Source organism: Carcharodon carcharias, chromosome 6 (assembly GCF_017639515.1).
Source record: "Carcharodon carcharias isolate sCarCar2 chromosome 6, sCarCar2.pri, whole genome shotgun sequence".
Classification (NCBI taxonomy): Eukaryota; Metazoa; Chordata; class Chondrichthyes; order Lamniformes; family Lamnidae; genus Carcharodon; species Carcharodon carcharias.
Window position 1 is genome coordinate 183,364,200 of NC_054472.1, and position 27,951 is coordinate 183,392,150.

General features: G+C 43.5%; 1 protein-coding gene across 1 annotated transcript in view; it reads right to left on the reverse strand.

Moving 5' to 3' along the window:
- Positions 1-27,951, reverse strand: part of pop1 (POP1 homolog, ribonuclease P/MRP subunit) — a 77,161-nt gene that overhangs the window by 32,094 nt on the left and 17,116 nt on the right. The window contains exons 4-9 of the mRNA XM_041190308.1: positions 25,510-25,682; positions 20,188-20,436; positions 16,539-16,626; positions 14,684-14,859; positions 12,615-12,862; positions 9,515-9,608 (exon numbers count right to left, since the gene is read on the reverse strand). Coding sequence (XP_041046242.1) covers positions 9,515-9,608; positions 12,615-12,862; positions 14,684-14,859; positions 16,539-16,626; positions 20,188-20,436; positions 25,510-25,682 — 1,028 coding nt within the window. The remainder of the gene's footprint in view (positions 1-9,514; positions 9,609-12,614; positions 12,863-14,683; positions 14,860-16,538; positions 16,627-20,187; positions 20,437-25,509; positions 25,683-27,951) is intronic.

Here is a 27,951-nt window from a genome sequence, read left to right on the forward strand (position 1 = left end):
TTTAAAATAAAGAGGACACATCAGAAGATAAACAAAAAGCAGTATAGTAAACCCATCAGAATTCCTACAAATGGAAATTCATGGAGTGACATTTCCCCAGAATGGGGTGAAATTAGGCAACATTTGCATTGACAAATCTCCAGCCCACTTTCCATAGACCAACATACATCGTGGAGTCATTTATTTATGTACGGCAGAGGAGGCTATTCAGCCTATTGAGATTGTGCTGTAACAATTCCCATTTCAGTAAGGGGCACGGTTAGCAAAGGAGTGAGACAGAGACAGAGTAAACACTTGGTAATTCAGTGCGTAGGGGGAAAGGGATGCTTTAGGTAAGGTCTATTGCAAGAAGCAGAGCTTGCTGAGCTAGGAGTTTGGTGAAGAGGGGCGAGGGTGCTCCATTCTTCAACTCTTTCAGCTTCCAGCGTTTGATTTTCACTTTGGTGCAGCAGAAGTAGGTTAATCAGCAACTAGTAATTAACTGGAGAGGTCAGAGAGCTTAAAGCAGCAGAGAGAGAGAGAACCAGGGGTTCAGAGATAAAAAAAAATCTAATAGTGATGTCACAGGAGTCCCGTAAGCTGATTGGTTGTTAAGTATAGGCCTTTCCGGACTCAGCACAGACACGATTGCTGAATAACAGGTGAGTTATTCTCTTACAACATACTGTAGCAAACCCCTTTATAAGGTTTAAGGTATGTCAGCACAGCTCACCCATGTGGAATGTGTATCCTGTGGGATGTGGGGAGCTGTGCAGGCACAGCTATGACTACATCTGCAGGAAGTGTCACCAACTGCAGAAACCTGAGCTCAGAGTTGTGGAACTTGAGCAGAAGCTGGAGTCACTGTGGTGCATCCACGAGCCTAAACGTGGATAGCACATTTAAAGAGGTGGTCACACCGCAGCTAAGTACACAGGGAGAGAGGGAATAGATGATTGCCAGAGTATCTCAGAGAAACAGGCAGATAGTGCAGGAATCCAAAGGCTATCTCACTCCCTGAATGCTTTTCCACTTTGGATACTGGTGAGTGAGATGGTTCCTGAGGACTGTAGCAAGAGCCAAGGAGTGACACCATGGGTGGTGCAGCTGCACAGGAGGGGAGGAGGAAGAGTGGATGAGTTATTGTGATAGGGGATTCCATAGCTTGGGGAGCAGACAGGCATTTCTGCAGCCGTAGACATGACTCCAGGATGGTATGTGGCCTCCCTGGTGCCAGGGTCAAGGACGTCAGAGTGGCTGCAGACATTCTTCTGGGTGAGGGTGAACAGCTAGAGGTCGTGGGACTGACATTGGGACCGATAACATAGATAGGAAAAGGGACAAGATCCTGAAAGCAGATTTTAGGGAGTTAGGAAGGGAATTATAAAGCAGGACCTCAAGAACAGTAATCTCAGGATTACTCCCGGTGCCACGCACTAGTGAGCATAAGAATAGGAAGATTGAGCAGTACAACAGGTGGCTTCAAAAATGGAGTAGGAGGGAGGGCTATAGATTTCAGAGGCATTGGGGCAGGTGGAACCTGTACAAAGACAGGTTACACATTAAGACTGGGAATAAAGTCCTCAAGGAGAGGCTTGCTAGTGCTGTTGGGAGAGTTTAAACTAGATTGGCAGGGGGCTGGGAACCTGAGGGGAAATTCAGAGTGGAGAGGAGAAAAACTGGCAGTGGGAAGCAGAGAAGTACTAACTGATAAGGAGATTATCTCAGAGTAGTAACAAGGCAAATAGAATACTTGGGAGTGTTTGATAGTATTAGAGTAGATAACAGTAAGTCAGTAGACGAGGTCGGAATAAGGGGGAAAGTCAAGACCAAATCACGGTTAATGAGCATGTATTTGAATGAATGGAATGTGCTACTAAGATTGGTGAACTATAGGCACAGATTGACAAATGGAATTATGATATTATTGTTATAACACAGACTTGGCTCAAAGGCCAAGACTGGGCATTAAATATTCCTAGGTACAAGGTGTTTAGGAGAAACAGGAAAGGAACAAAAGTGGGGAGTGGCAGTATTGATTAAAGATGGCAATACAGTACTGGAGGGAAAGGATGCTCCAGAAGGGTTAAGGACAGAATCTCTCTGGCTAGAGGAAAGGAATGAAAAAGGTGCAGTAATATTGATTCGTATAGTACATAGACAATCAGCGGGGAGGCGATGGTGTTGTGGTATTGTTGCTGGACTAGTAATCCAGGGGCCCCCAAGATAATTCTCTGGGGACCTGGGTTTGAATCCCACCACGGCAGATGGTGGAATTTGAATTCAATAAAAATCTTGAATTAGAAGTCGAATAATGAAACCATTGTCGATTGTTGTATAAACCCATCTGGTTCACTAATGTCCTTTAGGGAAGGAAATCTGCCATCCTCATCTGCTCTGACCTATATGTGATTCCAAAGCCACAGCAATATGGTTGACTCTTAAATGCTCTCTAAAATGGCCTAGCAAGCCACTCAGTTATATCAAACCACTACGAAGTCTCAAAAAAGGAACGAAACCAGACAGGCCACCCGGCATTGACCTAGGCACTGGAAACACCAGCAATGGCAAACTCAGCCCTGTTGACCTTGCAAAGTCATCCTTACTGGGGGGGCTGGTGCCAAAATTGGGAGAATTGTCTCACAGGCCAGTCATACAACAGTCTGACATAGTCATACTCACAGAATCATATCTTACAGAATGTCCCAGACATAACCATTACCATCCCTGTGTATGTCCTGTCCCACCGGCAGACAGACCCAGCAGAGGTGGCGGCACAATAGTATACAGTCGGGAGGGAGTTGCCCTGGGAGTCCTCAGCATCGACTCTGGACCCCATGAAGTCTCATGGCATCAGGACAAACATGGGCAAGGAAACCTCCTGCTGATTGCCACGTACCACCCGCCCTCCCTCAGCTGATGAATCAGTGCGCCTCCATGTTGAGCACCACTTTGAGGAAGCACTGAGGGAGGCAAGGGCACAGGATGTACTCTGGTTGGGGGACTTCAACGTCCATCACCCAGAGTGGCTCGGTATCACCACTACTGACCGAGCTGGCCGAGTACAAAATGACATAGCTGTTAGACCGGGTCTGTGGCAGGTGGTGAGGGAACCGACAAGAGGGAAAAACATACCTGACCTCATCCGCACCAACCTACCTGCCGCAGGTGCATCTGTCCGTGACAGTACCGGTAAGAGTCACCACCGTACAGTCATTGTGGAGACCAAGTCCCACCTTCACATTGATGATACCCTCCATCGTGTTGTGTGGCACTACCACACGGGTAAATGGGATAGATTTCGAACAGATATAGCAACTCGAGGCTGGGCATCCATGAGGTGCTGTGGGCCATCAGCAGCAGCAGAATTGTACTCAACCACAATCTGTAACCTTATGCCTGGCATATCCCCTACTCCACCATTACCATCAAGCCAGGGGATCAACCCTAGTTCAATGAAGAGTGCAGCAGGGCATGCCAGGAGCAGCACCAGGCAGACCTAAAAGCGAGGTGTCAACCTGGTGAAGCTATAACACAGGACTACTTGCGTGCCAAACAGCATAAGTAGTAAGTAACAGACAGAGCTAAGCAATCCCACAAACAACAGATCAGATCTAAGCTCTGCAGTCCTGCCACATCCAGTCGTGAATGGTGGTGGACAATTAAACAACTCACTGGAGGCGGCGGCTCCACAAATATCCCCATTCTCGATGATGGGGAGCCCAGTACATCAGGGCAAATGACAAGGCTGAAGCATTTGCTACACTCCTCAGCCAGAAATGCCGAGTGTATGATCCATCTTGGCCTCCTCCGGAGGTCCCCAGCATCAGAGATGCCATTTTTCAGCCAATTCAATTCACTCCATGTGATATCAAGAAATGGCTGAAGGCACTGGATAGTGCAAAGGCTATGGGCCCTGACAATATTCCAGCAATAGTACTGAAGACTTGTGCTCCAGAACTTACCACACCCTTAGGCCAAGCTGCTCCAGTACAGCTACAACACTGGCATTCTCCCAACTATGTGGAAAATTGCCCAAGTGTGTCCTGTACGTAAAAAGCAGGACAAATCCAACCCGACTAATTACCGCCCCATTAGTCTACTCTCGATCACCAATAAAGTAATGGAAGGGATCCATCAACAGCGCTATCAAGCGATACTTGCTTAGCAATAACCTGTTCATTGACGCCCAGTTTGGGTTCTGCCAGGGCCACTGAGCTCCTGACCTCATTACAGCCTCGGTTCAAACATGGACAAAAGAACTGAACTCCCAAGGGGTGGCCACATTTGACCGAGTGTGGCATCAAGGAGCCCTAGCAAAACTGGAGTCCATGAGAATCAGGGGGAAAACTCTCCACTGGTTGGAGTCATACCTAGCACAAAGGAAGACGGTTGCTGTTGTTGGAGATCAGTCACCTCAGCTCTAGGACATCATTGCAGGAATTCCTCAGGGTAGTGTTCTCATCCAACCATCTACAGCTGCTTCATCAATGACCCTCCTTCCATCATAAGGTCAGAAGTGGGAATGTTCGCCAATGATTGCACAATGCTCAGCATCATTCACGACTCTTCAGATACTCAAGCAGTCCATGTCCAAGTGCAGCAAGACAATATCCAGGCTTGGACTGACAAGTGGCAAGTAACACTCATGCCACACAAGTGCCGGCAATGGCCATCTCCAACAAGAGAGAATCCAATTATCACCTCTTGATGTTCAATGGCATTACCATCACTGAATCCCCCAATATCAACATCCTGGGAGTGACCATCGACCAGAAACTGAACTGGACTAGCCATATAAATACTGTGGCTACAAGAGGTCAGAGGCTGGGAAAGCTGCAACGGGTAACTCATCTCCTGACCCCCAAACTTATCCATCATCTACAAATCACAAGTCAGGAATGCAATGGAATACTCTCCACTTGCCTGGAAGAGTGCAGCTCCCACAACACTCAAGAAGCTTGACACCGCCTAGGGTAAAGCTGCCCACTTGATTGGCACCACATCCACAAACATTCATTTGCTCCACCACTGATGCACAGTAGCAATAGTGTGTACCATTTACAAGATACACTGCAGGAATTCACCAAGGTTCCTCAGGTAGCACCTTCAAAACTCACAGTCACTACCAACTAGAAGGACAAGGGCAGCAGATAGATGGGAACACCACCACCTGGAAGTTCCCCTCCAAGTCACTCATCATCCTGACTTGGAAATATGCTGCCATTCCTTCACTGCTGCTGGGTCAAAATCCTGGAACTCCCTTCTTAACAAGCACTGTGGGTGTACCTACACCACATGGATTGCAGTGGTTCAAGAAGGCAACTCACCACCAACTTCTCAAGGGTAACTAGGGATGGGCAATAAATGCTGGCCCAGCCACATCCCGTGAATGAATAAGAAAAACAACTAGTGGAAGGGATGCTGAAAAATAAGTTTGCAAAGAAATTACAGAGAGGTGCAAGAATGATAGGCTAATTATAATGGGAGACTTCAATTATTCAGATATAGACTGGGATAGGAATAGTGCAAAAGGACAAGAGAGGCGAGAGTTCCTGGAATGTCTTCAAGATAGTTTTCTGCAGCAGTATGTTTCCAGTACAAATAGAGGGCAGGCACTGGTTCTGGGGAATGAGTTGGCCCAAGTGGAACAAATTTCAGTGGGAGAGCTTCTAGGGAACACTGACCATTGAATCATAAGATTTAGGCTGGCCATGGAAAAGGGCAAGGAACAATCCAGAGCAGGGATAATTAATTGGGGAAAGCCAACTCCGATGGGATAAGAATGCATTCGAGTTGAGCGAGTTGGAATCAAACGTTGGCAGAAAAGACAGTGGCTGCACAATGGGCCACCTTCAAAGAAAAAGTATTGCAGTCAATGTCAAGTTATATATGTATAGGTAAGGCAAATAAATCCAGGGCACCCTGGATGACAAGGGAGATAGAGGTGAAGATGAAAAAGAAGAAGTGCACGTACAACAAATGTCAAGTAGAAAATCCAATGGAGAATCAGATTGAATTTAGAAGGACCAGAGGAGAAGTGAAAAAAACGAATAAGAAAAGCAAGGAGAGAGCATGAAAAGAGACGGGTAGCTAATATAAAATGGAATCCTAAGGTTTTCTATAAGCATTAAATAATAAAAGTGTGGTAAAAAGAAAGAGTAGGGCCAATTAGGGATAAAAAGGGGGCTCTATTTGGAGGCAGGAGAAACAGCAGGGGTATTAAACAAGTTCTTTGCATCTGTCTTTACAAAGGAACAACGTACTACCCTTGTAGTACCCTCTCTAGAACGAGAGGTTGTAGCTTTAGGCTAAGGGTGGTAGATTTAAATCAGAGATGAGGAGGAATTACTTTTCTCAAAGGGTCATGAATCTGTGGAATTTACTACCTCAGAGTGCAACGGATGCCAGGACCCTGAATAAATTTGAGGAGATAGATGGATTTTTAATTAGTAATGGGTTGAAAGGTTATGGGGAGAGGGCGGGAAATTGGAGTTGAGGCCAAAATGAGATCAGCTATGATCATAATGAATGGCGGGGCAGGCTCGAGGGGCTGAATTGCCTACTCCTGCTTCTAGTTCTTATGTACCCAGGCCGAGTTAAGAGAGGAGATAATTGGTACACTAGAAGAAATCAGGATTGAGAAGGTGATGGTGTTAGAAAGGCTCTCTTTACTTAAAGCAGATATGGTACAAGGACCAGATGAGATGCATCCAAGGATACTGAGGGAAGTGAGAGTGGAAACTGCAGTAGTGCTAGTGATAAACTTCCAGTCTTCCTCAGGCACAGAGGTGGTGCCAGAGGGCTAGAAAATTGTGATTGTCACACCCTTGTTCACAAAGGGTGCAAGGAGAAAGCCAGCAACTGCAGACCAATCAATCTGACTTCAGTGGTTGGGAAACTTCTAGAAACTATAGTTCAGGACAAAATCAATAGTCACTTAGATAATTGCTGCATAGTTAAGAGAGAATCATGTTTAACTAATGTGCTGGAGTTTTTTTAAAAGAGGTAACAGAAAAGGTTGTTAAGGGAAAGATTGTTGATGTGGTGTATATGGATTTTCAAAAGGCATTTGATACAGTGCCACTCAACAGACTTGAGAGCAAAATTCTAGCTCATAGAATAAAAGGGAAAGTAGGCACTTGGATAAGAAATTGGCTAAGTGACAGGAAACAGTAGTGATAAATGGTTGTTTTTCAGATTGGAGGAAGGTTTGTAGTGAAGTTCCCCAGGGGTCAGTGTTGAGACCCTTGCTCTTCCTGATATATATTAAATGACCTAGACTGTGTTCAATGCATGATTTCAAAATCTGCAGACGATATGAAGATTGGAAACGTTGTGATGAGGATAGCCTTGAACTTCAAAAGGACAGAGACATGTTGATAGATTGATCAGACAGGTGGCAGATGAAGTTCAATACAGAGAAATGTGGAGTGATTCACTTTGGCAGGAAGAATATGGAGGGTCAGTAGAAAATGAAGGGAGAAACTCTAAAGGAGGTGCAGGAACAAAAGGACTTTGGTGTACATGTACATAAGTTATTGATGATGGTAGGGCCTGTTGAGAGAACAGTTAACAAAACGTATGGTATATTCAGATTTATTTTTAGGGGCATTGAGTACAAGAGTAAAGAGGTTATGCTGAACTTGTATAAGACACTGGTTTGGCCTCAGCTGGAGCACTGAGTCCAGTTCTGGGTACCACACTCGAGGAAGGATGTGAAGGCAATGGAGAGAGTACAGAGGAGATTCACAAGAATGGTTCCTGGGATGAAGAACTGCACCCGAGAATAGATTGGAGAGGTTGGGTCTAATTTCCTTGGAGAAAAGAAGGCTGAGACTTGATAGAGGTATTCAAGATCCTGAGGGGTATGGATAGGGTAAATAGTGAGAAACTGTTCCCATTCAAGAGAGCATCAAGAACTAGAAGGAACAGATTCAAAATAATTGGCAAAATAAAAGTGATGCGAGGAAAAATTCTTTCACCCAGAAGGTGGTTAGAGTCTGGAATGAACTCCAGAGAGGGTGGTCGGGGCACGTTTGATCGAGGTACTCAAAAGGGAACTGGATTGCTATCTGAAAAGAAAGAATGTGCAAGGTTATGGGGATAAGGCAGGGGAGTTTAGACTAGGTTTGATGCACTTTCAGAGAGCCAGTGTAGACACGATGGGCCGAATGGCTGTCTTCTACACTGTAAAGATTCTGTGATTCTTACATGGCACTCCTCACTTTTTAGATTTCAGAATACTTTACAATAAGGATGAAAGGTGCCAAGGACTTAGAAAAGACAACAGAAATTAAAAGGTTGGGAATGGGAAACTAAGAAGATAATTTCAAACAGGAGGGCTTTGAAAAGAGCAAGGTAATAGAGGGAACCGAGCAAGAATTCCAGAGGGCACAGCAGAACAGTCTCACTATTTATACCAATACTGAAAAGAACAGAACAGAACATGGGCAAAATTAAGGTGAGGTTAAAATATGTTTAAGTGATTAACTCACTGCGGATTTATTGTATAGCATGCAATTAATCACAATATTATGCGGAGTTGTCATCGTGGGTCTGAGAGACAGCAAAACAATGTGCAATATGTATGTGGGGAATAGACAGGAAAGTGGGGTTGAGGCCACAATCAGATCAGCCATGATTTTATCAAATGGCACAGTAGGCTCAAGGGACTCCTGCTTCTAATTCATATGTTTGTATGTCTTTATTACTGCCAGTTGAGACTTAGGAATTGAAGATAAGCAGAGCCCAGTATTAGAGGGCTAAAGAGCAAAGCTGAAATTTTACCAAGATTTACAAGTACAGCAGCTACATCTCTGTTTATTGAATATTACTGATTATATTTCAAATCAAATAAAATGTCTTTTTGCAGTTTCTTTTGTTTTTAAAAGCACAGCAGAGATGACTGTGCACAATATTGATGCCTGATGCAGAAAGGGGCCTTTGAAAGGGAATGGAAGGAACCAGATTTTGTGGATCTCAAAACTTGTGTTACTATTCAATATTTAGTGACTGATTACCAGGAAATAATGTTATTTCTACAATGCTGTGAAGTGTTTTTTAAATTCTATGATGCTAGTCAAGGCTAGTCAAAAATATTTTTTTCTTTAAAAGGAAGTCATTTCTGTTTCACATTTTGGTGACAAGCCATTTGGACACAAACAGGAGGAATTGTCTAACGGGAGCAAGAGTTAGCAATTTTTAAGGGATTGAAATCATGCTGCGAGATAATTAAGCATTTATACAAAATTTCTCTGATCTCTATCAAAGACACTAAATTTGCCTATTTTGAACAGGAAAATGTCGCAGTGTGATTTCACCCCAGACATGCTGATGTTTTGGAATAATTTACTACATCGTCACTGTGCTCACATCAGAATTCTACACTTGTAAAAACTGTTAGTTAACATAGTAACACAAACCCACTGAGCCACAAATGACAGCAGCACTGGACCTCCAGGTTCATGGGTAACATGGGGACTGAGAGAATCACAAAATCTTCACAACAGGATATCTCCAACAAAAGACTTACTTTCAGGACAGCAGCAGCTTGTAAAGCTTCAAACATCACAGAGTGGGATAGAGGGCCAATCAGTCGATACCTCAGAATTTCCATGGTCAGATCTCTGAATTAAGACAATCCCACAAGTTCTGCATTAAGCAATAAACTTACTCATTTGTGAACATCTACTGCTGCAAAGCTCTCCCTTCTTACTCAGCCATACATTTCTAAACATATGTGTATAGCATTGATAACAAAACATCCCAAAGTGCTTCACAAGAGCATTATAAAACAAAATGTGAGCCACATTGGGAGGCATTCAGTCAGATGACCAAAAGCATAGGTTTTAAGGAGCACCCTGAAGGAGGAAAGAGAGATAGAGACATGCATGGTATGGAGGGAATTCCAGAGCTTAGGACATAGATGACTGAAGTTACAGTCATTAAGGGTGGAGCAATCAAAATTGTGGATGTTCAAGAGGGTAGAATTAGAGAAGCGCTGGGACAGCAAGTCCCCGTTTTAGGTTGTCTCATTCAGTGTCATTTTCCTTTAGCATTACAGATATAAATCGGGCTGTTACACACACTTAAGTGTCAGGACTCTTGCTTTAGCATCATTTTGTGCTGGGAGCGTGCGTGACCCGATCAGCACCATTTTGGAGAGACCTCTCCCGCTCCCCGAGACTTACCTTCACCAACTCTCTCTCACTTGCCGTTACCCTCCCAGACTCTCCTGCTCGCAGCTCCAGTTGCTCGCTTCCTCCCTCTCCTGAGCCCTTGCTCAGTGAGCGTTCGGGAGAGAAAATAGCGAGTGGGGCAAAAAGTGACAAGTGAGAGAGTCAACTTGCAGAAAGCAAGCAGGAAGAGTTAGCATATTTCTTTTTTTACATTATATATTTAAAATTCTCATTTACAAATATAGGAATTTAGGAATGTACATTATTTCAACTTGAGGGCATAGGGTTTTAATTTTTGTCTTGATAGGAAAAGTCCTACAGTACATTGGTCGCACTGAGAAAATATGTTTTGCTTAAGGTTGTTTCACTTAAACTTGCCTGTTTCAGGAGCATAACAACAAGCGAGGGCTTACTGTATCTTGGAAAGAGATGGTGATGTAGCGGTAATGTCACCGGACGGGTAATCCAGAGACTCAGGCTATTGCTCTGGCACATGGGTTCAAATCCTGCCATGGCAGCTGGTGGAATTTGAATTCAATTAATAAAATCTGGAATTGAAAGCTAGTCTCAGTGATGGTGACCATAAAACTATTGATTATTGTAAAAACTCATCTGGCTCACTAATGTCTTTAGGAAAAGAAATCTATCATCCTTAGCTGGTCTGGTCTACACGTGACTTCAGACCCACAGCAATGTAGTTGACTCTTAAGTGCCCAATGAAATGGCCTATCAAGTTACTCAGTTCAAAGGCAATTAGTGGCGGGCAACAAGTGCTGCCCTTGCCAATAGCACCCACATCCCACAAAATAATAACATTTTTAAAAAGGAGTGCAGGGTTACAGGAGATTACAGAGAGAGGGAGGCGTGAGGCCATGGACGGATTGGAAAGCAAGGATGGGAATTTTAAAATCAAGACACTGCTTGACCATGGAGGTCAGTGAGCCCAGATATGAATGGGACTTGGGGCGAATTAACACAAAAAGCAGAATTTTGGATGATCTCAAGTTTACAAAGACAAGAACATGGGAAACGGAAGTGTGTTGGAACAATCAAGTCCAGAGGTAACAAAGGCATGAATGAAGGCATCAGCAGTAGATGAATTGAGACACAGAACAAATTCAATCATGCACTTGAGAGCTCATGAGACTGTCTGAATATAGTTGTTTTTCCTGTTTTAACAAATGCATTGTGAATTGAATGCTTCAGAGATTCAGACAAATGCAGCTTGCCAAACTCTGCTGAGCCATTTCTTATAACAAAGCATTCCAAAACAGAGTTATCTAATTTCACATGAAGGAAGTCATACTTTTGGAAGACCTGAATTAGGGACCCAGAATAATAAAAGCAAATGAATATTCAAATAGCCATTTGGTAGTACAGAACTTCAGTATTTTGACAAGAGAGGCACATCTAAGCTTTTCATCTTGCACTAGCTACGACAGCTTGCAAGAATACCAATATAAGGGGAAAACAACAATTTATACTGCATGTGAAGAGTGCGCTGATTAACTGGTTTGCAAGTGGCGTCGCCATGGAGAATGCACCAGTAATGGTATCTGACAGTTAATTGCCAAGCATTGTTTGAAATTTAAAACAGGCATCTTGGCCCTGATTGGCCAAGACATTTGCCCTGAGGGGTGAGTCAGCAAATGGCTGTTATTTATTTTGTTTCTCTGAAACAGGTGCAATGTGTATACATGTTCAGCCTGTCTGCAAGGAACAGGGCTTTGTGTATTAATATATGTAGCTTCCAGTACATGCAAATGCGCCACACTATGAGCTTGACTGAATCTTAAATTGGTTGCCAGCATAATTTTTAGCACGCTGAGGATTATTTAGCAAATATTGTCCAATCGCAGAATCACACCTAATGTTGGACACTGTTTTGAGTTTTGCAAGCACGGGCAACTTGCCAACCAACTATTCAGCACTCTCTTCACATACAGTATAAATTGTTGTTTTCCCCTTGTATTGCTATTCTTGCGAGATGTCCTGATTACTGCAAGATGAAAAGCTTAGACAGCTTTTTTTCAGCAATACAAATGAATATTGCTGAACAGCAAGACAACAAATCAGCACCCTTTTCTCCTGTAGTATAAATTATGATTGTTTGAAATTTGGCAACACTTGCCCTGATATGTAGAAGACGAAAAGCTTCAACTCTCTCTCTCCATCTCTCTTTTCACCAAAATTCAAAAGCAAATGGTGTGGCAATAAGCAGCTTGCACTGGTTCATTTCTGGTAATTTCATGGTGATCATTGCTGAGACTAACTTTATAATTCCATATTTATTAATTGAATTAATTTATTAGTTAAATTTAAATTCTCATGCTCACAAAGCATCAGCCCAGTAGTCAGTATGCTATCATCTTTAATGTCAACAATGCCAGCTAATTACTCCTTAACATGTAGATTTCTGGCCACACTCATTCTTCATAAAGGTAGCGTACTCACTCTATTACAATGCCAGTAGTTAATGATGTCCAAGTCACTGTTTTCAATGGATCTCTGGTGCCATTGCCTATAATCTTTTTCTCGGGTATGACCACCTCTCCAGCTTTATCCTGCAGTTTTCTTTTCAAGCCAACAACGTTGGTTTGTTTTACTGTTGTGCGTGTTATAGTTTTACATTCAGTAGGAGCTGGTTCGGGTACAGGGGCATCCAAACATTGACAGACCAACTGAAGCTCAGTTAATAAATCCTGAAGAAAAAGAAAGTACAATTATAAAGTACATGCTCTGGATGCTCCCCCAGCCATATTCAGGTGCAAGTGGATACAAAATAATTTGCATGAAGTTCACAGAAGGTGCAGATGCACTGAGAGTTACTCCAGTCAGGTTTGTGCTGGAACTGAGAATTAACGTGCATACTAGGTATCACGATATGAAACTAATCCTCCTCCTTTATCCTTGTTACTTAGGAAGAAATATTACTATAGTAATTATGCTGAAGCAATACAACACTTCTTTAAAATAAATATTTACACACCTTACTGATAACTGAATAAAATAAACCTCAAATTTTGTAAAACATTAAGTGAAAGATGCAAATAAATTTTGTTCTCTCCAAAGCCTCCTATATACTTCTTAATAAATTTTGATCTACTTCCATCCAAAATTTTCTCAAAAATACAAGCACTTGTTTATTCTTCCCTTGCCAAAACCTTTTTTTAAGTTGTTTAGATGACAACATCCTCCTCTGCTCCTCTACTCCTAGCGCAACACAAAAACAACCTAAAAGCTGCTCTGAAGAAGTCATACGGACTCAATGTTAACTCTGTTTCTATCCCCATAGATGCTGTCAGGCTTGTTGAGTTTTTCCAGCATTTTTAGTTTTTATTACTTAAAAAGAATCCCTGTTTGACGAGTATTTTTAATCTATACTCTGGAAAACATTTTAAAAATACACACATTTTCTCCACCTCTTAGTATTTTGTAAATACCCTGCCTGGCATAAATGCAAGTTTTTCCTTTTGGTTGACCTGAACATGTAGATGTGACCTCAGCTTAACATCACATATAGAAAAAATACAGCACCTCCAAAACAACAAAATTCTGCACCACCTATTGCACCGGTGTCAGTCTAAATTACGTACTCTTGTCTTGAAGAGGGGCTTGAACCTGTGACCTTATTTGTTCCAACCGAGTCAAATTGGCACTGGAAAGCTAATCAGAACTCGTACTGTACACATACTGTACAGCACAGAAACAGACGATTCAGACCAACAGGCCTGTACTGATTTGTGCACGCCACAAGTACCTGCATTTTCATCTAATCGCATCAACATGTCCTTCTATTCCTTTCTCTCTCAAGTGTTTATCTAGCTTCCCCTTAAACATATTACGCCATTCTCCTCAGCAAACCCATGTGGAAGCAAGTCCCACATTGACGTTTTACGTCTAAGTGCACCCAATGCCTCCACTAGAAATATTTCCAAACTATGTACAACAACTTTCATTTGCGTGGAACTTCTAACATACAATACATCCCCAAGCACTTCACAGCGCAAGGGAGGGAAAAAAATGAATGCTGAGCCAAAAAGATTAGAGGGGTGACAATTTTTTTTTAAGTGAGGGTCTTGGGAGAAGGAATTGGAAAAAGAGAGCAGTTCAGAGAATTAATTACAGAGCATAGTCCAGTTGACTGAAGGCTTAGCTGCAACAGTAGGCAAAAGTGGTGGTGATGGGGGTGCGTGGAAACCGCATGTAACAGGCTGGAGTTATGGGGGAAAACTGGCAAAAAGTACTCTTAAGGCCACAATCAGGTCAGCCATGATCTTACTGAATGGCGGAGCAGACTCAATAGTCTGAATGGCCTACTCCTGCTCCTTTTTATCAGGTTATGATCACATGCCTTACATAATATTCTGCAAAGCCATAGCAATCAATTAAAGTCATACCTGGTTATAAATTGATTTTAATAATTTCAGCTCTTCTGCAAATTACATTTCTGACTAATTTCCTTACAAATCATGGTATAAATCTCTACATTTAATAGCATCGTGACAATGAAAATTGGTTACCATTTTAAGTGTTGGATGTGCCCAAATCCAAAGCCGTCTGTTTTCAGATTGTGTTTTAGGCCTCCATAGGAATGTAACTGGGCCGAGTGGCTTCTCAGGATATCGGTCTGCCTTGTAAAGAACCAATGACCCTTGGTACTTCCCAGACAGACAGGCCACAGAAGCAAATGTTATACCTTTAATACCACACAAAACAAAAATCAGCAGGACAATATTCATTAGATCAATTAAGGGTATAAGAAAATTGCCACACAACAAGTTTTATGTATAATGAAGAACTAAGAAACAAAAAAAATTTACGTTAGTCATTCCACACGTAGGTATCGTTGAATGGTTTCGATAATTATATCGAGTTGACCTACAAAATTCCACGTGCCGAGTCAAGATCAAACAGTGTTTATGTAAACATGGGTGAGAGTAGAGCAGAAACTTTCATTGGGAGCGTGCAGGGGAAGAAATGTAACCAATGCAAGCAGACGCCACTGAACCGCTGTGAAACAAGGTCATTTACCTTTATGAGCTTGGAGGAAGGGCTGTTCCAAAGCCCAGTAAACCAAAGGAGTTGAGGGCTTGGACTATTAAATTATCTTGAGTGGAGGGGCAAGGGAGTGAAATAAAGAGAATGGCCATGACTCGTGAAGTCTCTTAATGGAGTGCGCGGAGTCCACACTTTCTCCCTGGGGCTTTTTTATTTATTCTTTCACAGGACATGGCAGTCACTGGCTAGGCCAGCATTTATTGCCCATCCCTAAGTGCCCTTGAAAATGTGTGGTGAGCTGCCTTCTTGAACTGCTGCAGTCTATGTGGTGTAGGTACACTCACAGTGCTGTTAGGGAAGGAGTTCCAGGATTTTGACCCAGTGACAGTGAAAAAACAGCGATATATTTCAAGTCAGGATGTTGTGTGGCTTGGAAAGAACTTGTAGGTGGTGGTGTTCCCATGCATCTGCTGCCCTTGTCCTTCTAGATCATGAGGTCATGGGTTTGGAAAGTGCCGAAGGATCCTTGGTGAGTTGCTGCAGTGCATCTTGTAGATGGTACACACTGCTGCCACTGCGTGTCAGTGGTGGAGAAAGTGGATGTTGAAGGTGGTGGATGGGGTGCCAATCATGCAGGCTGCTTTGTCCTGGGTGGTGTCAAGCTTCTTGATGGTTTCTGGAGCTGCACTCATCCAGGCAAGTGGAGAGTAGTCTATCACACTTCTGACCTGTGTCTTGCAAATGGTGGACAGGGCTCGAGTCAGGTGGTGAGTTACTCGCCGCACAATTTCCAGCCTCTGAGATGCTCCTGTAGCCACAGTATTTATATGCAGTTCAGTTTCAGGTCAATGGTAACCCACCCCCCTCAAAATGTTGAGAATGGGGGATTCAACGATGGTAATGCCACTGAATGTCACAGGGGGATGGTTGGATTCTCTCTTCCCAGGCATGTTAAACACTCTTCTGTATTGCAGCAAGGAAAGAAAGAAGTAATTTATTTAGCTTGAAGCCCATCTGTGTTAAAAAAATTAAAAGTTTTCAATCCATTGAAACAGAAGTAACACTGAATTGTTCTTTGTATTATTACCAAGGAGCAATACGAATTGGATTGAGTGGACTTTTGTGGTGAATTAACACACAATGTCAAATAGGTAGTTTGGCACCCAGGAGTTCCCAACCTTTATCAGGCCACCAAGGGAAGGTAATAAATACTTGTAAACTATGTTTCGTGTCTACCACACATTATTAAGTGTATCTCCTAGCAGCTGTGTCAAAAGAGTGTGGTCAAAATTCACGAACCATGCTGTATCAAGAAACAGTAAAATAAAATGGAGGATGATGTTTAAATATTCTGGATTTGAATATCAATAAAAATACCTGCATCTCTACTACTCAAACGTGCAAGAGACTTCAGGAGATTATCCTCCGTACCATTCAGCTCCAAGCAGCAATAGTAAGACATATCCTGTAAGAAATGCAGGCAGGAAGTTTACGAATGAAAACTATGGTCAATAGCTCCAAGAAAATGAACAGGTAATTATATGGTGATACAATTCTAAAGGGTGTGGTGAGGCAGACAGGCCTGGGGGTACACGTGCACAAATCATTGAACTGGCAACACAGGTTAATAAAACATATGGCATCCTGGGTTTTATGAATAGAGGCATAGAGTACAAAAAGAAAGAAAGCTATGATGAACATTTATAAAACACTGGTTCAGCCCAAACTGGCATTGTGTCTAGTTCTGGGCACCATGTGTTAGGAAGGATGTGAGGGTACTGGACAGGATGCAGAAAAGATTTATAAAAACAGTTCCAGGGATAAGAGACTAAGTTCTGTGGATAGATTAGAGGAGCTGGGACTGTTCTCCTTAGAGGAGAGAAGGTTGAGAAGAGATTTGATAGAGGTGTTCAAAATTATGAGGAGTCTGGGCAGAGTTGATCTAAGAAACTGTCCCCATTGGAGGAAGGGTTGAGGACCAGAAGACACCGATATTTGATTGACAAAAGAACTAAAGCAACAGGAGACAAAACTATATTTTTTAAACACACACAGCAAGTGGTTAGGGGCTAGAATTTACTGCCCAAGAGTGTGGTGGAGACTGATTCGATCGTTGTTTTCAAAGGGAAAAATTTGCAGGGTTACGGGAAAAGGAAGGAGGAGTGAAACTAACTGAGATGCTCCTGCAGACACCAGGCATGGATATGACAGGCCAAATAGCCTCCACCTGTGCTGTAACAATTCTATGAATCTAACTCTATTTGAATTGATTCAAACAATTATCTTCATGCTGTCTAGGTAAACATAGTTATCCTTTGTCTAAAAATGCACACAGGACAAAATAGTACTGAGCTGGAATATTTACTTTTCAATACATTTTCATTTCAAGATCTGAAAGTTAAAAAAATGTACTAGCTAAACTGTGTAGTCGAAAATTCTCTCTTACGTTGACCACAATACATGAGAACTGACTTATTGCATCAAATCTTTAAACAATTTAACTGGAAATTTCATCCAAATATAGTTTTCTCTCTGCCTCAAAGCTGAATAGGTTAATTTCTGAACAAAATGTCAGGGGACAATCTTCAATTGCGACCTCCACTTGAACATTGTTATGACGTGGCAGATGATGTGTGCCAGGCCGACCAAATCCACAAGGGAAACTTGGTTGTGCCATCACAATGGTTTTGCAATTTGTATTTATTATGAGATGTGTGCACTGAATTCAGAAGTTATAAGTCTACCAAGACCTTTAGAGATTTTAAAAACTAAATTAAAATATAAAAGATTTCAAGCACATACATAAGGCTACAATGACTTACTACTATAATAACTCCTAAAAGTCCTAATTAACCTGGCCTCTAGTTACACTCCCTTTAAGGCAACGGTCCAAAATAGATTGTAGATTTAAAACAAACTCAGCAAGTTAACACAATATCCTGGACAGTGGAATTCCAAATGGCTTTTCCCTAACTTAACTTTTGTTAGATGGCAGACTTATGCACAAATGCTGGAGGCTTCATTAAGGCTATTTCACATACTCCTGTTAGATCTTACATGGCCTTCTGACACATAGCCTTTCATTCTCTTTATATAGGTTTCTCTCTTTTAATATGCAAATTTTATTGTTCCATGTGTCTTTAAAACTATATCTTCTTCATAATATAAAAACTTCCATGTTGCCACTATAATGTCAGTAACCTTTGGGAAAAATAAACATATTCCTTAGCCTTGCTTATCTAGCTAGTTGTAAACAGGCTAAGATCCCTTTCAAATCCAAATATCCCTTCATTTATCTAAAAATGCAAATTCCCTTCACACCTTACATGCTAAGCCAGCATCCATGTTTACTCATTAGCAAGTCAAGCACCTAGCTTCTTTTGATGATTTCAAACTTGCAAACTTGGACTCCAAATGTAATTAAATCACACAGAGCCAACTTTATTTACCCCCATAAACCTACGTCACAATAAACCAGAAAAATATGAAAATTATTATGCTTTCATCACAGCATAGCTATCTTCGTAAACTTAATTTTCCTCTGACAGCACCTTCCAAACCTCTCCCACCTAAAAAGGACAGGGCAGCAGATGCATGGGAACACAATCACCTGCAAGTTCCCCTCCAAGCCACTCACCATCCTGACTTGGAACTACATTGCTGTTAGTTCCCTGTTGCAGGGTCAAAATCGTGGAACTCCCTTCCTAACAGCACTGTGGGTGCACCTACACTACATGGACTACAGTGGTTCAAGAAGGCAGCTCACCACCACCTTCTCAAAGACAATTAGGGATGGGCAATAAATGATGGCCTTGCCAGCAACACCGACATTCCATGAATGAACATAAAAAAATCAAGAGTAACTGAGTTATAGCACATTGGTAGCTCACCACATGGATTTGTAATGTAAATTTATAAGAGCTTCTAAATTATTTAAGTATTCTTCTGCAGCCTGGCTGCTACATTCTGAAGTGATAGCCCCTCAAGGCCAATGTATCATTAAATATTATGTAAAAATTGCAGTGACTGAGGGATTAGGGTCAGTTGAGAAATAGCAACTATATTGAAACATGATGTTGTGCAGAGCTTTTAGATCATCATAATTGTTCAGTAAATATGTTGACCACTGAACCATGTAATGCTGGCACTTACACAAAACTGTTCCAGAATTCTCCCAGCAAATTATATGTGAGGCAACCTTCCTTTGTTTTTTTAATGATCCTTCTCTCCCATACATTTTTTTGGTGGGGCAGAGGGGCTGGTAGGGGAAGGAGGAAGAGGTAAGTATTAAATACTCAAATAATCTCTCAAGTATAGCAAAGTACCCTAGAATGTTTACAGCACAAAAGGAGGCCACTTGGCCCACCTAGCCATGCCAGCTCTCTTCCAAAAGCAATTTAGCTAGTTCCATTCCCCTGCCCTTTCCCCATAGCCCTGCTTGGCCAGTTTTCCTTCGAAAGCTATGATTGAAAGGGTGGTGGAAGCAGGTTTATCCGTGCATCCCAAATTCATAACCACCTGCTGCGTAAAGACCAATTCTCTCACATTGTCAAAAGAACCAAAGGCAATCTCCTTAAATGCTTCTTCTGGTTCCTAGCCCTTCAGCCAAAGACAACAGTTTCTTCTTATCTACTCTGTCTAGACCTCTCATGATTCTCAACGCCTCTATCAAACCTCCTCTCAAACTTCTCTTCTCTAAGGATAGCCCCAGCTTCTTCAGACTATCCTCATAACTGAAATTCCTAATCGCCAGAATCATCCTAATAAATGTTTTTTGCACCCTCACTAAATCCTTCACATCCTTCCTATAGTACGGTATCCAAAATTGGACACTGGACTCCAGTTCAGGCTGAACCAGTTATAAAGGTTCTCCATAACTTGCTTGCTTTTGTGCTCAATACCAAACATGATTCTGTAAACAGTATTCAATTATAAGGACATTGCAAATTTAACTGGTATCTTACAGTTCTGAATGCAATTTTTCTTCACAAAATTACTTTAAAAAAACAAACAGATTTTAGGGTACCTGCAGAAGACACTGCTTCGTCATAGCACGATAACATGCTCTGTAACTTTTAGTGGTTGGTTTAGTGCCCAAACAATATCCCCACTTTTTGACCATATGAAATCTTTTTGCATGCCATATGTGAGTCTCCAGCCAAATATTTTTTCGCTGCCTTCGATTAAATTCCATTAACAAGTTTCCATGTCGTCTACGGGCTTTACGAGACTTGCTCTTCGATTGCTCTTTCTTCAGCTGGGCAATTTTTTCCACCTGTAGAAAAGATTTGGATAGCAAGTTACTAAATCAGGGCTCTCAAAACATTTTCACATTGTTCTTCCAAAGAGTTGCATTGACCACTCAACAAGAGCACAAAGTTTGTTATCAATACTTGAATAAAAAGTTTAACATGAAAATACTATTTCTGCAGTTTTTAAGCAACAAACATTTCAGCTCATAAAATGAGAATATTAAAAGCTAAGTTTAAAAATAATTCATCTCAAAAAGGGAATTCATTCTGCACTCTAAAACAGTCAGGCAAGGCCTTACTAAAACAAAAACAGAATTACCTGGAAAAACTCAGCAGGTCTGACAGCATCGGCGGAGAAGAAGAGTTGACGTTTCGAGTCCTCATGACCCTTCGACAGAACTTGAGTTCGAGTCCAAGAAAGAGTTGAAATATAAGCTGGTTTAAGGTGTGTGGGGGGGGGGGGGGGTGCGGAGAGAGAGAGAGAGAAGTGGAGGGGGTTGGTGTGGTTGTAGGGACAAACAAGCAGTGATAGAAGCAGATCATCAAAAGATGTCACCAACAATAGAACAAAAGAACACATAGGTGATAAAGTTGGTGATATTATCTAAACGAATGTGCTAATTAAGAATGGATGGTAGGGCACTCAAGGTATAGCTCTAGTGGGGGTGGGGAGAGCATAAAAGATTTAAAAGTATTTAAAAATAATGGAAATAGGTGGGAAAAGAAAAATCTATATAATTTATTGGAAAAAAACAAAAGGAAGGGGGAAACAGAAAGGGGGTGGGGATGGAGGAGGGAGCTCAAGACCTAAAGTTGTTGAATTCAATATTCAGTCCAGAAGGCTGTAAAGTGCCTAGTCGGAAGATGAGGTGTTGTTCCTCCAGTTTGCGCTGGGCTTCACTGGAACAATGCAGCAAGCCAGGGACAGACATGTGGGCAAGAGAGCAGGGTGGAGTGTTAAAATGGCAAGCGACAGGGAGGTTTGGGTCATTCTTGCGGACAGACCGCAGGTGTTCTGCAAAGTGGTCACACAGTTTACGTTTGGTCTCTCCAATGTAGAGGGGACCACATTGGGAGCAACGAATGCAGTAGACTAAGTTGGGGGAAATGCAAGTGAAATGCTGCTTCACTTGAAAGGAGTGTTAGGGCCCTTGGACGGTGAGGAGAGAGGAAGTGAAGGGGCAGGTGTTGCATCTTTTGCGAGGGCATGGGGTGGTGCCGTAGGAGGGGGTTGAGGAGTAGGGGGTGATGGAGGAGCAGACCAGGGTGTCCCGGAGGGAGCGATCCCTACGGAATGCCGATGGGGGGGTGAAGGGAAGATGTGTTTGGTGGTGGCATCATGCTGGAGTTGGTGGAAAAGGTGGAGGATGATCCTTTGAATGCGGAGGCTGGTGGGGTGATAAGTGAGGACAAAGGGGACACTATCATGTTTCTGGGAGGGAGGAGAAGGCATGAGGGCAGATGCGCGGGAGATGGGCCGGACACGGTTGAGGGCCCTGTCAACGACCGTGGGTGGAAAACCTCGGTTAAGGAAGAAGGAGGACATGTCAGAGGAACTGTTTTTGAAGGTAGCATCATCGGAACAGATGCGAAGGAGGCGAAGGAACTGAGAGAATGGGATGGAGTCCTTACAGGAAGCGGGGTGTGAGGAGCTGTAGTCGAGGTAGCTGTGGCAGTCGGTGGGTTTGAAATGGATATTGGTGGACAGTCTATCACCAGAGACAGAGAGGTCAAGGAAGGGAAGGGAAGTGTCAGAGATGGACCACGTGAAAATGATGGAGGGGCGGAGATTGGAAACAAAATTAATAAATTTTTCCAAGTCCTGACGAGAGCATGAAGCAGCACCGAAGTAATCATAGATGTACCAGAGAAAGAGTTGTGGAAGGGGGCCGGCGTAGGACTGGAACAAGGAATGTTCCACATACCCCATAAAGAGACAGGCATAGCTGGGGCCCATGCGGGTACCCATAGCCACATCTTTTATTTGGAGGAAGTGAGAGGAGTTGAAGGAGAAATTGTTCAGTGTGAGAACAAGTTCAGCCAGACGGAGGAGAGTAGTGGTGGATGGGGATTGTTCGGGCCTCTGTTCGAGGAAGAAGCTAAGGGCCCTCAGACCAACCTGGTGGGGGATGGAGGTGTAGAGGGATTGGACGTCCATGGTGAAGAGGAAGCGGTTGGGGACAGGGAACTGGAAATTGTTGATGTGATGTAAGGTGTCAGAGGAATCACGGATGTAGGTGGGAAGGGACTGGACAAGGGGAGAGAGAAGGGAGTCAAGATAAGGAGAAATGAGTTCTGTGGGGCAGGAGCAAGCTGAGACGATCGGTCTACCGGGGCAGTTCTGTTTGTGGATTTTGGGTAGGAGATAGAAGCGGGCCATCCGAGGTTGGGCGACTATCAGGTTGGAAGCTGTGGAAGATCCCCAGAGGAGATGAGGTCAGTGACAGTCCTGGAAACAATGGCTTGATGTTCAGTGGTGGGGTCAAGGTCCAGGGAGAGGTAGGAGGAAGTGTCTGCGAGTTGACGCTCAGCCTCCGCGAGGTAGCGGTCAGTGCGCCAGACAACAACAGCACCACCCTTGTCAGCGGGTTTGATGACAATGTCAGGGTTGGACGAGGACTGTCCAAGGACTGTCACTGACCTCATCTCCTCTGGGGATCTTCCTCCCACAGCTTCCAACCTGATAGCCGCCCAACCTCGTACGGCCCGCTTCTATCTCCTACCCAAAATCCACAAACAGAACTGCCCCAGTAGACCGATCATCTCAGCTTGCTCCTGCCCCACAGAACTCATTTCTCATTATCTTGACTCCCTTCTCTCTCCCCTTGTCCAGTCCCTTCCCACCTACATCCGTGATTCCTCTGACACCTTACGTCACATCAACAATTTCCAGTTCCCTGGCCCCAACCGCTTCCTCTTCACCATGGACGTCCAATCCCTCTACACCTCCATCCCCCACCAGGATGGTCTGAGGGCCCTTAGCTTCTTCCTCAAACAGAGGCCCGAACAATCCCCATCCACCTCTACTCTCCTCCGTCTGGCTGAACTTGTTCTCACACTGAACAATTTCTCCTTCAACTCCTCTCACTTCCTCCAAATAAAAGGTGTGGCTATGGGTACCCGCATGGGCCCCAGCTATGCCTGTCTCTTTATGGGGTATGTGGAACATTCCTTGTTCCAGTCCTACTCCGGCCCCCTTCCATAACTCTTTCTCCGGTACGTCGATGATTACTTCGGTGCTGCTTCATGCTCGCATCGGAACTTGGAAAAATTTATTAATTTTGCTTGCAATCTCCACCCCTCCATCATTTTCACGTGGTCCATCTCTGACACTTCCCTTCCTTGACCTCTCTGTCTCAATCTCTGGTGATAGACTGTCCACCAATATCCATTACAAACCCACCGACTCCCACAGCTACCTCGACTACAGCTCCTCACACCCCGCTTCCTGTAAGGACTCCATCCCATTCTCTCAGTTCCTTCGCCTCCGTCGCATCTGTTCTGATGATGCTACCTTCAAAAACAGTTCCTCTGACATGTCCTCCTTCTTCCTTAACCGAGGTTTTCCACCCACGGTCGTTAACAGGGCCCTCAACCGTGTCCGGCCCATCTCCCGCGCATCCGCCCTCACGCCTTCTCCTCCCTCCCAGAACCATGATAGGGTCCCCCTTGTCCTCACTTATCACCCCACTAGCCTCCGCATTCAAAGGATCATCCTCCGCCAACTCCAGCATGATGCCACCACCAAACACATCTTCCCTTCACCCCCCCCATCGGCATTCCGTAGGGATCGCTCCCTCCGGGACACCCTGGTCCACACCTCCATCATCCCCTACTCCTCAACCCCCTCCTATGGCACCACCCCATGCCCATGCAAAAGATGCAACACCTGCCCCTTCACTTCCTCTCTCCTCACCGTCCAAGGGCCCAAACACTCCTTTCAAGTGAAGCAGCATTTCACTTGCATTTCCCCCAACTTAGTCTACTGCATTCGTTGCTCCCAATGTGGTCTCCTCTACATTGGAGAGACCAAACGTAAACTGAGCGACTGCTTTGCAGAACACCTGCGGTCTGTCTGCAAGAATGACCCAAACCTCCCTGTCGCTTGCCATTTTAACACTCCACCCTGCTCTCTTGCCCACAATTCTGTCCTTGGCTTGCTGCATTGCTCCAGTGAAGCCCAACGCAAACTGGAGGAACAACACCTCATCTTCCGACTAGGCACTTTACAGCCTTCTGGACTGAATATTGAATTCAACAACTTTAGGTCTTGAGCTCCCTCCTCCATCCCCACCCCCTTTCTGTTTCCCCCTTCCTTTTGTTTTTTTCCAATAAATTATATAGATTTTTCTTTTCCCACCTATTTCCATTATTTTTAAATACTTTTAAATCTTTTATGCTCTCCCCACCCCCACTAGAGCTATACCTTGAGTGCCCTACCATCCATTCTTAATTAGCACATTCGTTTAGATAATATCACCAACTTTATCACCTATGTGTTCTTTTGTTCTATTGTTGGTGACATCTTTTGATGATCTGCTTCTATCACTGCTTGTTTGTCCCTACAACCACACCAACCCCCTCCACTTCTCTCTCTCTCTCTCCGTCCCCCCCACACACCTTAAACCAGCTTATATTTCAACTCTTTCTTGGACTCGAACTCAAGTTCTGTCGAAGGGTCATGAGGACTCGAAACGTCAACTCTTTTCTTCTCCGCCGATGCTGCCAGACCTGCTGAGTTTTTCCAGGTAATTCTGTTTTTGTTTTGGATTTCCAGCATCCGCAGTTTTTTTGTTTTTAAGGCCTTACTAAAATTCACCCAATGGAAACCAGAACAAAGAACAGGGCACGAACCCCTAAATCTACTGATAGCCATTTCAATACGAAATCGAGTAGCAAAACATGTAGAAGATATAATCCCAAACCACAGATACAAGGCGCCATTCATCCCAACTAGATCTCGGTTTTGTAAAAACTCAAAGCACACCAATCGTAGCAACCAACAGACAATTGAGCGACTTCAGAGCTTTTGCCGCCATTACTTTACCCTGGCAGCATTCCAGGTACTTTGATTGATTCACTTGTTCTAGCTTTACCTCCTTCTTTGCAATTTCTCGAAGCCTTCTTGGGAGACGTTTAATATTGTGACTCATAGCTCTTCTGCGCATTGATGGTGGTAGTGACTGCAGAAACTGAGAACCAGACTTGTGCGTGACTGCCTTCAACATGGCATTGATTTCAGCAGCACGGGCTTGAGCAAAATTTGTTGCTGCAGTATGAAAAAGTTAAGAAATTGATTAACAATATTTAGTGTCATAGTTTGGTGCTATTATTCTATGAAAAAAAAATATTTTTCCAACTTGTTTCCCCTTCAGATTTTCTCTCCAATTTCATCCCCTTTACACCATATCTAACAAAGGTGGCACCTTCAAATGCCATGTCACCAGTACTTTGCAAATCTCAGGCAATAAATTTGACTAAGCTATGTTACTAAAGGCATCCTACATACATACAAATACATAGTTAGGCCACAACTTGAGTACTGTGTGCAGTTCTGGTCACCTTATTACAGAAAGGATGTAATTGCATTGGAGAGGGTACAGAGGCGATTTACAAGGATGTTGCCAGGACTGGAAAATTATGGCTATGAGGAAAGTTTGGAACAGATGTAGCTGAGAGGAGATTTGCTTGAAGTGCACAAAATTGAGAGAGGCCTGGATAGAGTGGATGGGAAGGGCCTATTTACTTTAGCAGAGAGGTCAGTGACTAGGTGCACAGATTTAAAGTGATTGGCAAAAAGATTTGAAGGGATGTGAGGATTTGTTTTTTCACCCAGAGGGTAGTAAGGGTCTGGATCTCACTGCCTGAAAGGATAGTAGAGGCAGAAACCCTCAACTCATTTAAAAAGGTATCTGGATATGCACCTCAAGTACCATAACTTGCAGGGTTACGGACCAAATGCTGGGAAGTGGGATTAAGCTGGGTTGCTCGTTTTTTGTCTGGCGCAGGCACAATGGGCCAAGTGGACTCTTTCTGTGCCATAAACTTTAAATGCCGCCATGATTCTATGAAATTTCAGGGACTTCCTTGTAAGTTTTCATAGCCCATGTATACAGATGAAAGAGCTATCTCAAATTTGTCCCAAGCCCCTGATCTTTACCCATTGTCCTGCACTTTTTCCCTTTCAAGTATTTATCAAATTCCCTTTTAAAATTATAATAATTCTGCTTTCACTAATCTCTCAAGTAATGCATTTCAGATCATTACTATCAGCACAGTTAATTTTCCCTCATGGTGCCTGCCTCTTTTTTGCCAATCACCTTAAATTTGTCTCCACTGGTTACAGACCCTTCTGCCACTGGATAGTTTCTCCTTTTTAACTCACGATTTTGAACATCTCTAGCAAATCTCCCCTTAACCGTATTTATCCCAAGGAGGAGAACAATTACCAGTGAAGTCCCTCATTCCTTCTACCATACAAGTAAATTTCTTGTGCAATCGCTCCAAGGCCTCAACATTCCTCCTAAAGTGTAGTGCCCCGAATTGACTACTATATTCCAGCCGGGACCTGCCCATTGTTTCATTAAGGTTAAACTTTTGTGCTCTATGTCGCTATTCATAAAGCCAAGAATCCTGCCTGCCTTTTATTAGCCTTTTCAAGTAGGCCTGTACCTTCAAAAGACACCCCCAGATATCTTGGCTCCTGCACCCCTTGAAAATCGTATAATCATAAAATCGCCCATGTCCTGTCCCGCCGGCAGGACAGACCCAGCAGAGGTGGCGGTACAGTGGTAAACAGTCAGAAGAGAGTTGCCCTGGGAGCCCTTAAGTTCGACTCCAGACCCCATGAAGTCTCATGTCATCAGGTAAAACATGGGCAAGGAAACCTCCTGCTGATTAACACATAACACCCTCCCTCAGCTGATGAATCAGTGCTCACCCATGTTGAACGCCACTTGGGAGGAAGCATTGAGGGTGGCAAGGGCACAGAATGTACTCTGAGTGGGGGACTTCAATATCCATCACCAAAAGTGGTTTGGTAGCACTACAAGTGACCAGCTGGCCAAGTCCTAAAAGACATAGTTGCTAGACTGGGTCTGCAGCATGTAGTGAGGGAACCAACAAGAGGGAAAAACATACTCGAGCTCATCCTCACCAATCTGCCTGCCGCACATGATCTGTCCTTGACAGTATTGGTAGGAGTGACGGCTGCACAGTCATTGTGGAGATGAAGTCCAGACTTCACACTGAGCAAACCCTCCATCGTGTTGTGTGGCACTACCACTGTGCTCAATGGGATAGATTTCGAACAGATCTAGCAGCTCGAGACTGGGCATCCATGAGGTGCTGTGGGCCTTCAGCAGTAGCAGAATTGTACTCAAACACAATCTGTAACCTCATGGCCCAGCATATCCCCCACTCTACCATTACCATCAAGCCAGAGGGTCAATTCTGATTCAAAGAGTGCAGCAGGGTATGTCAGGAGCAGCACCAGGCATACCTAAACATGAGGTGTCAACCTGGTGAAGCTATAACAC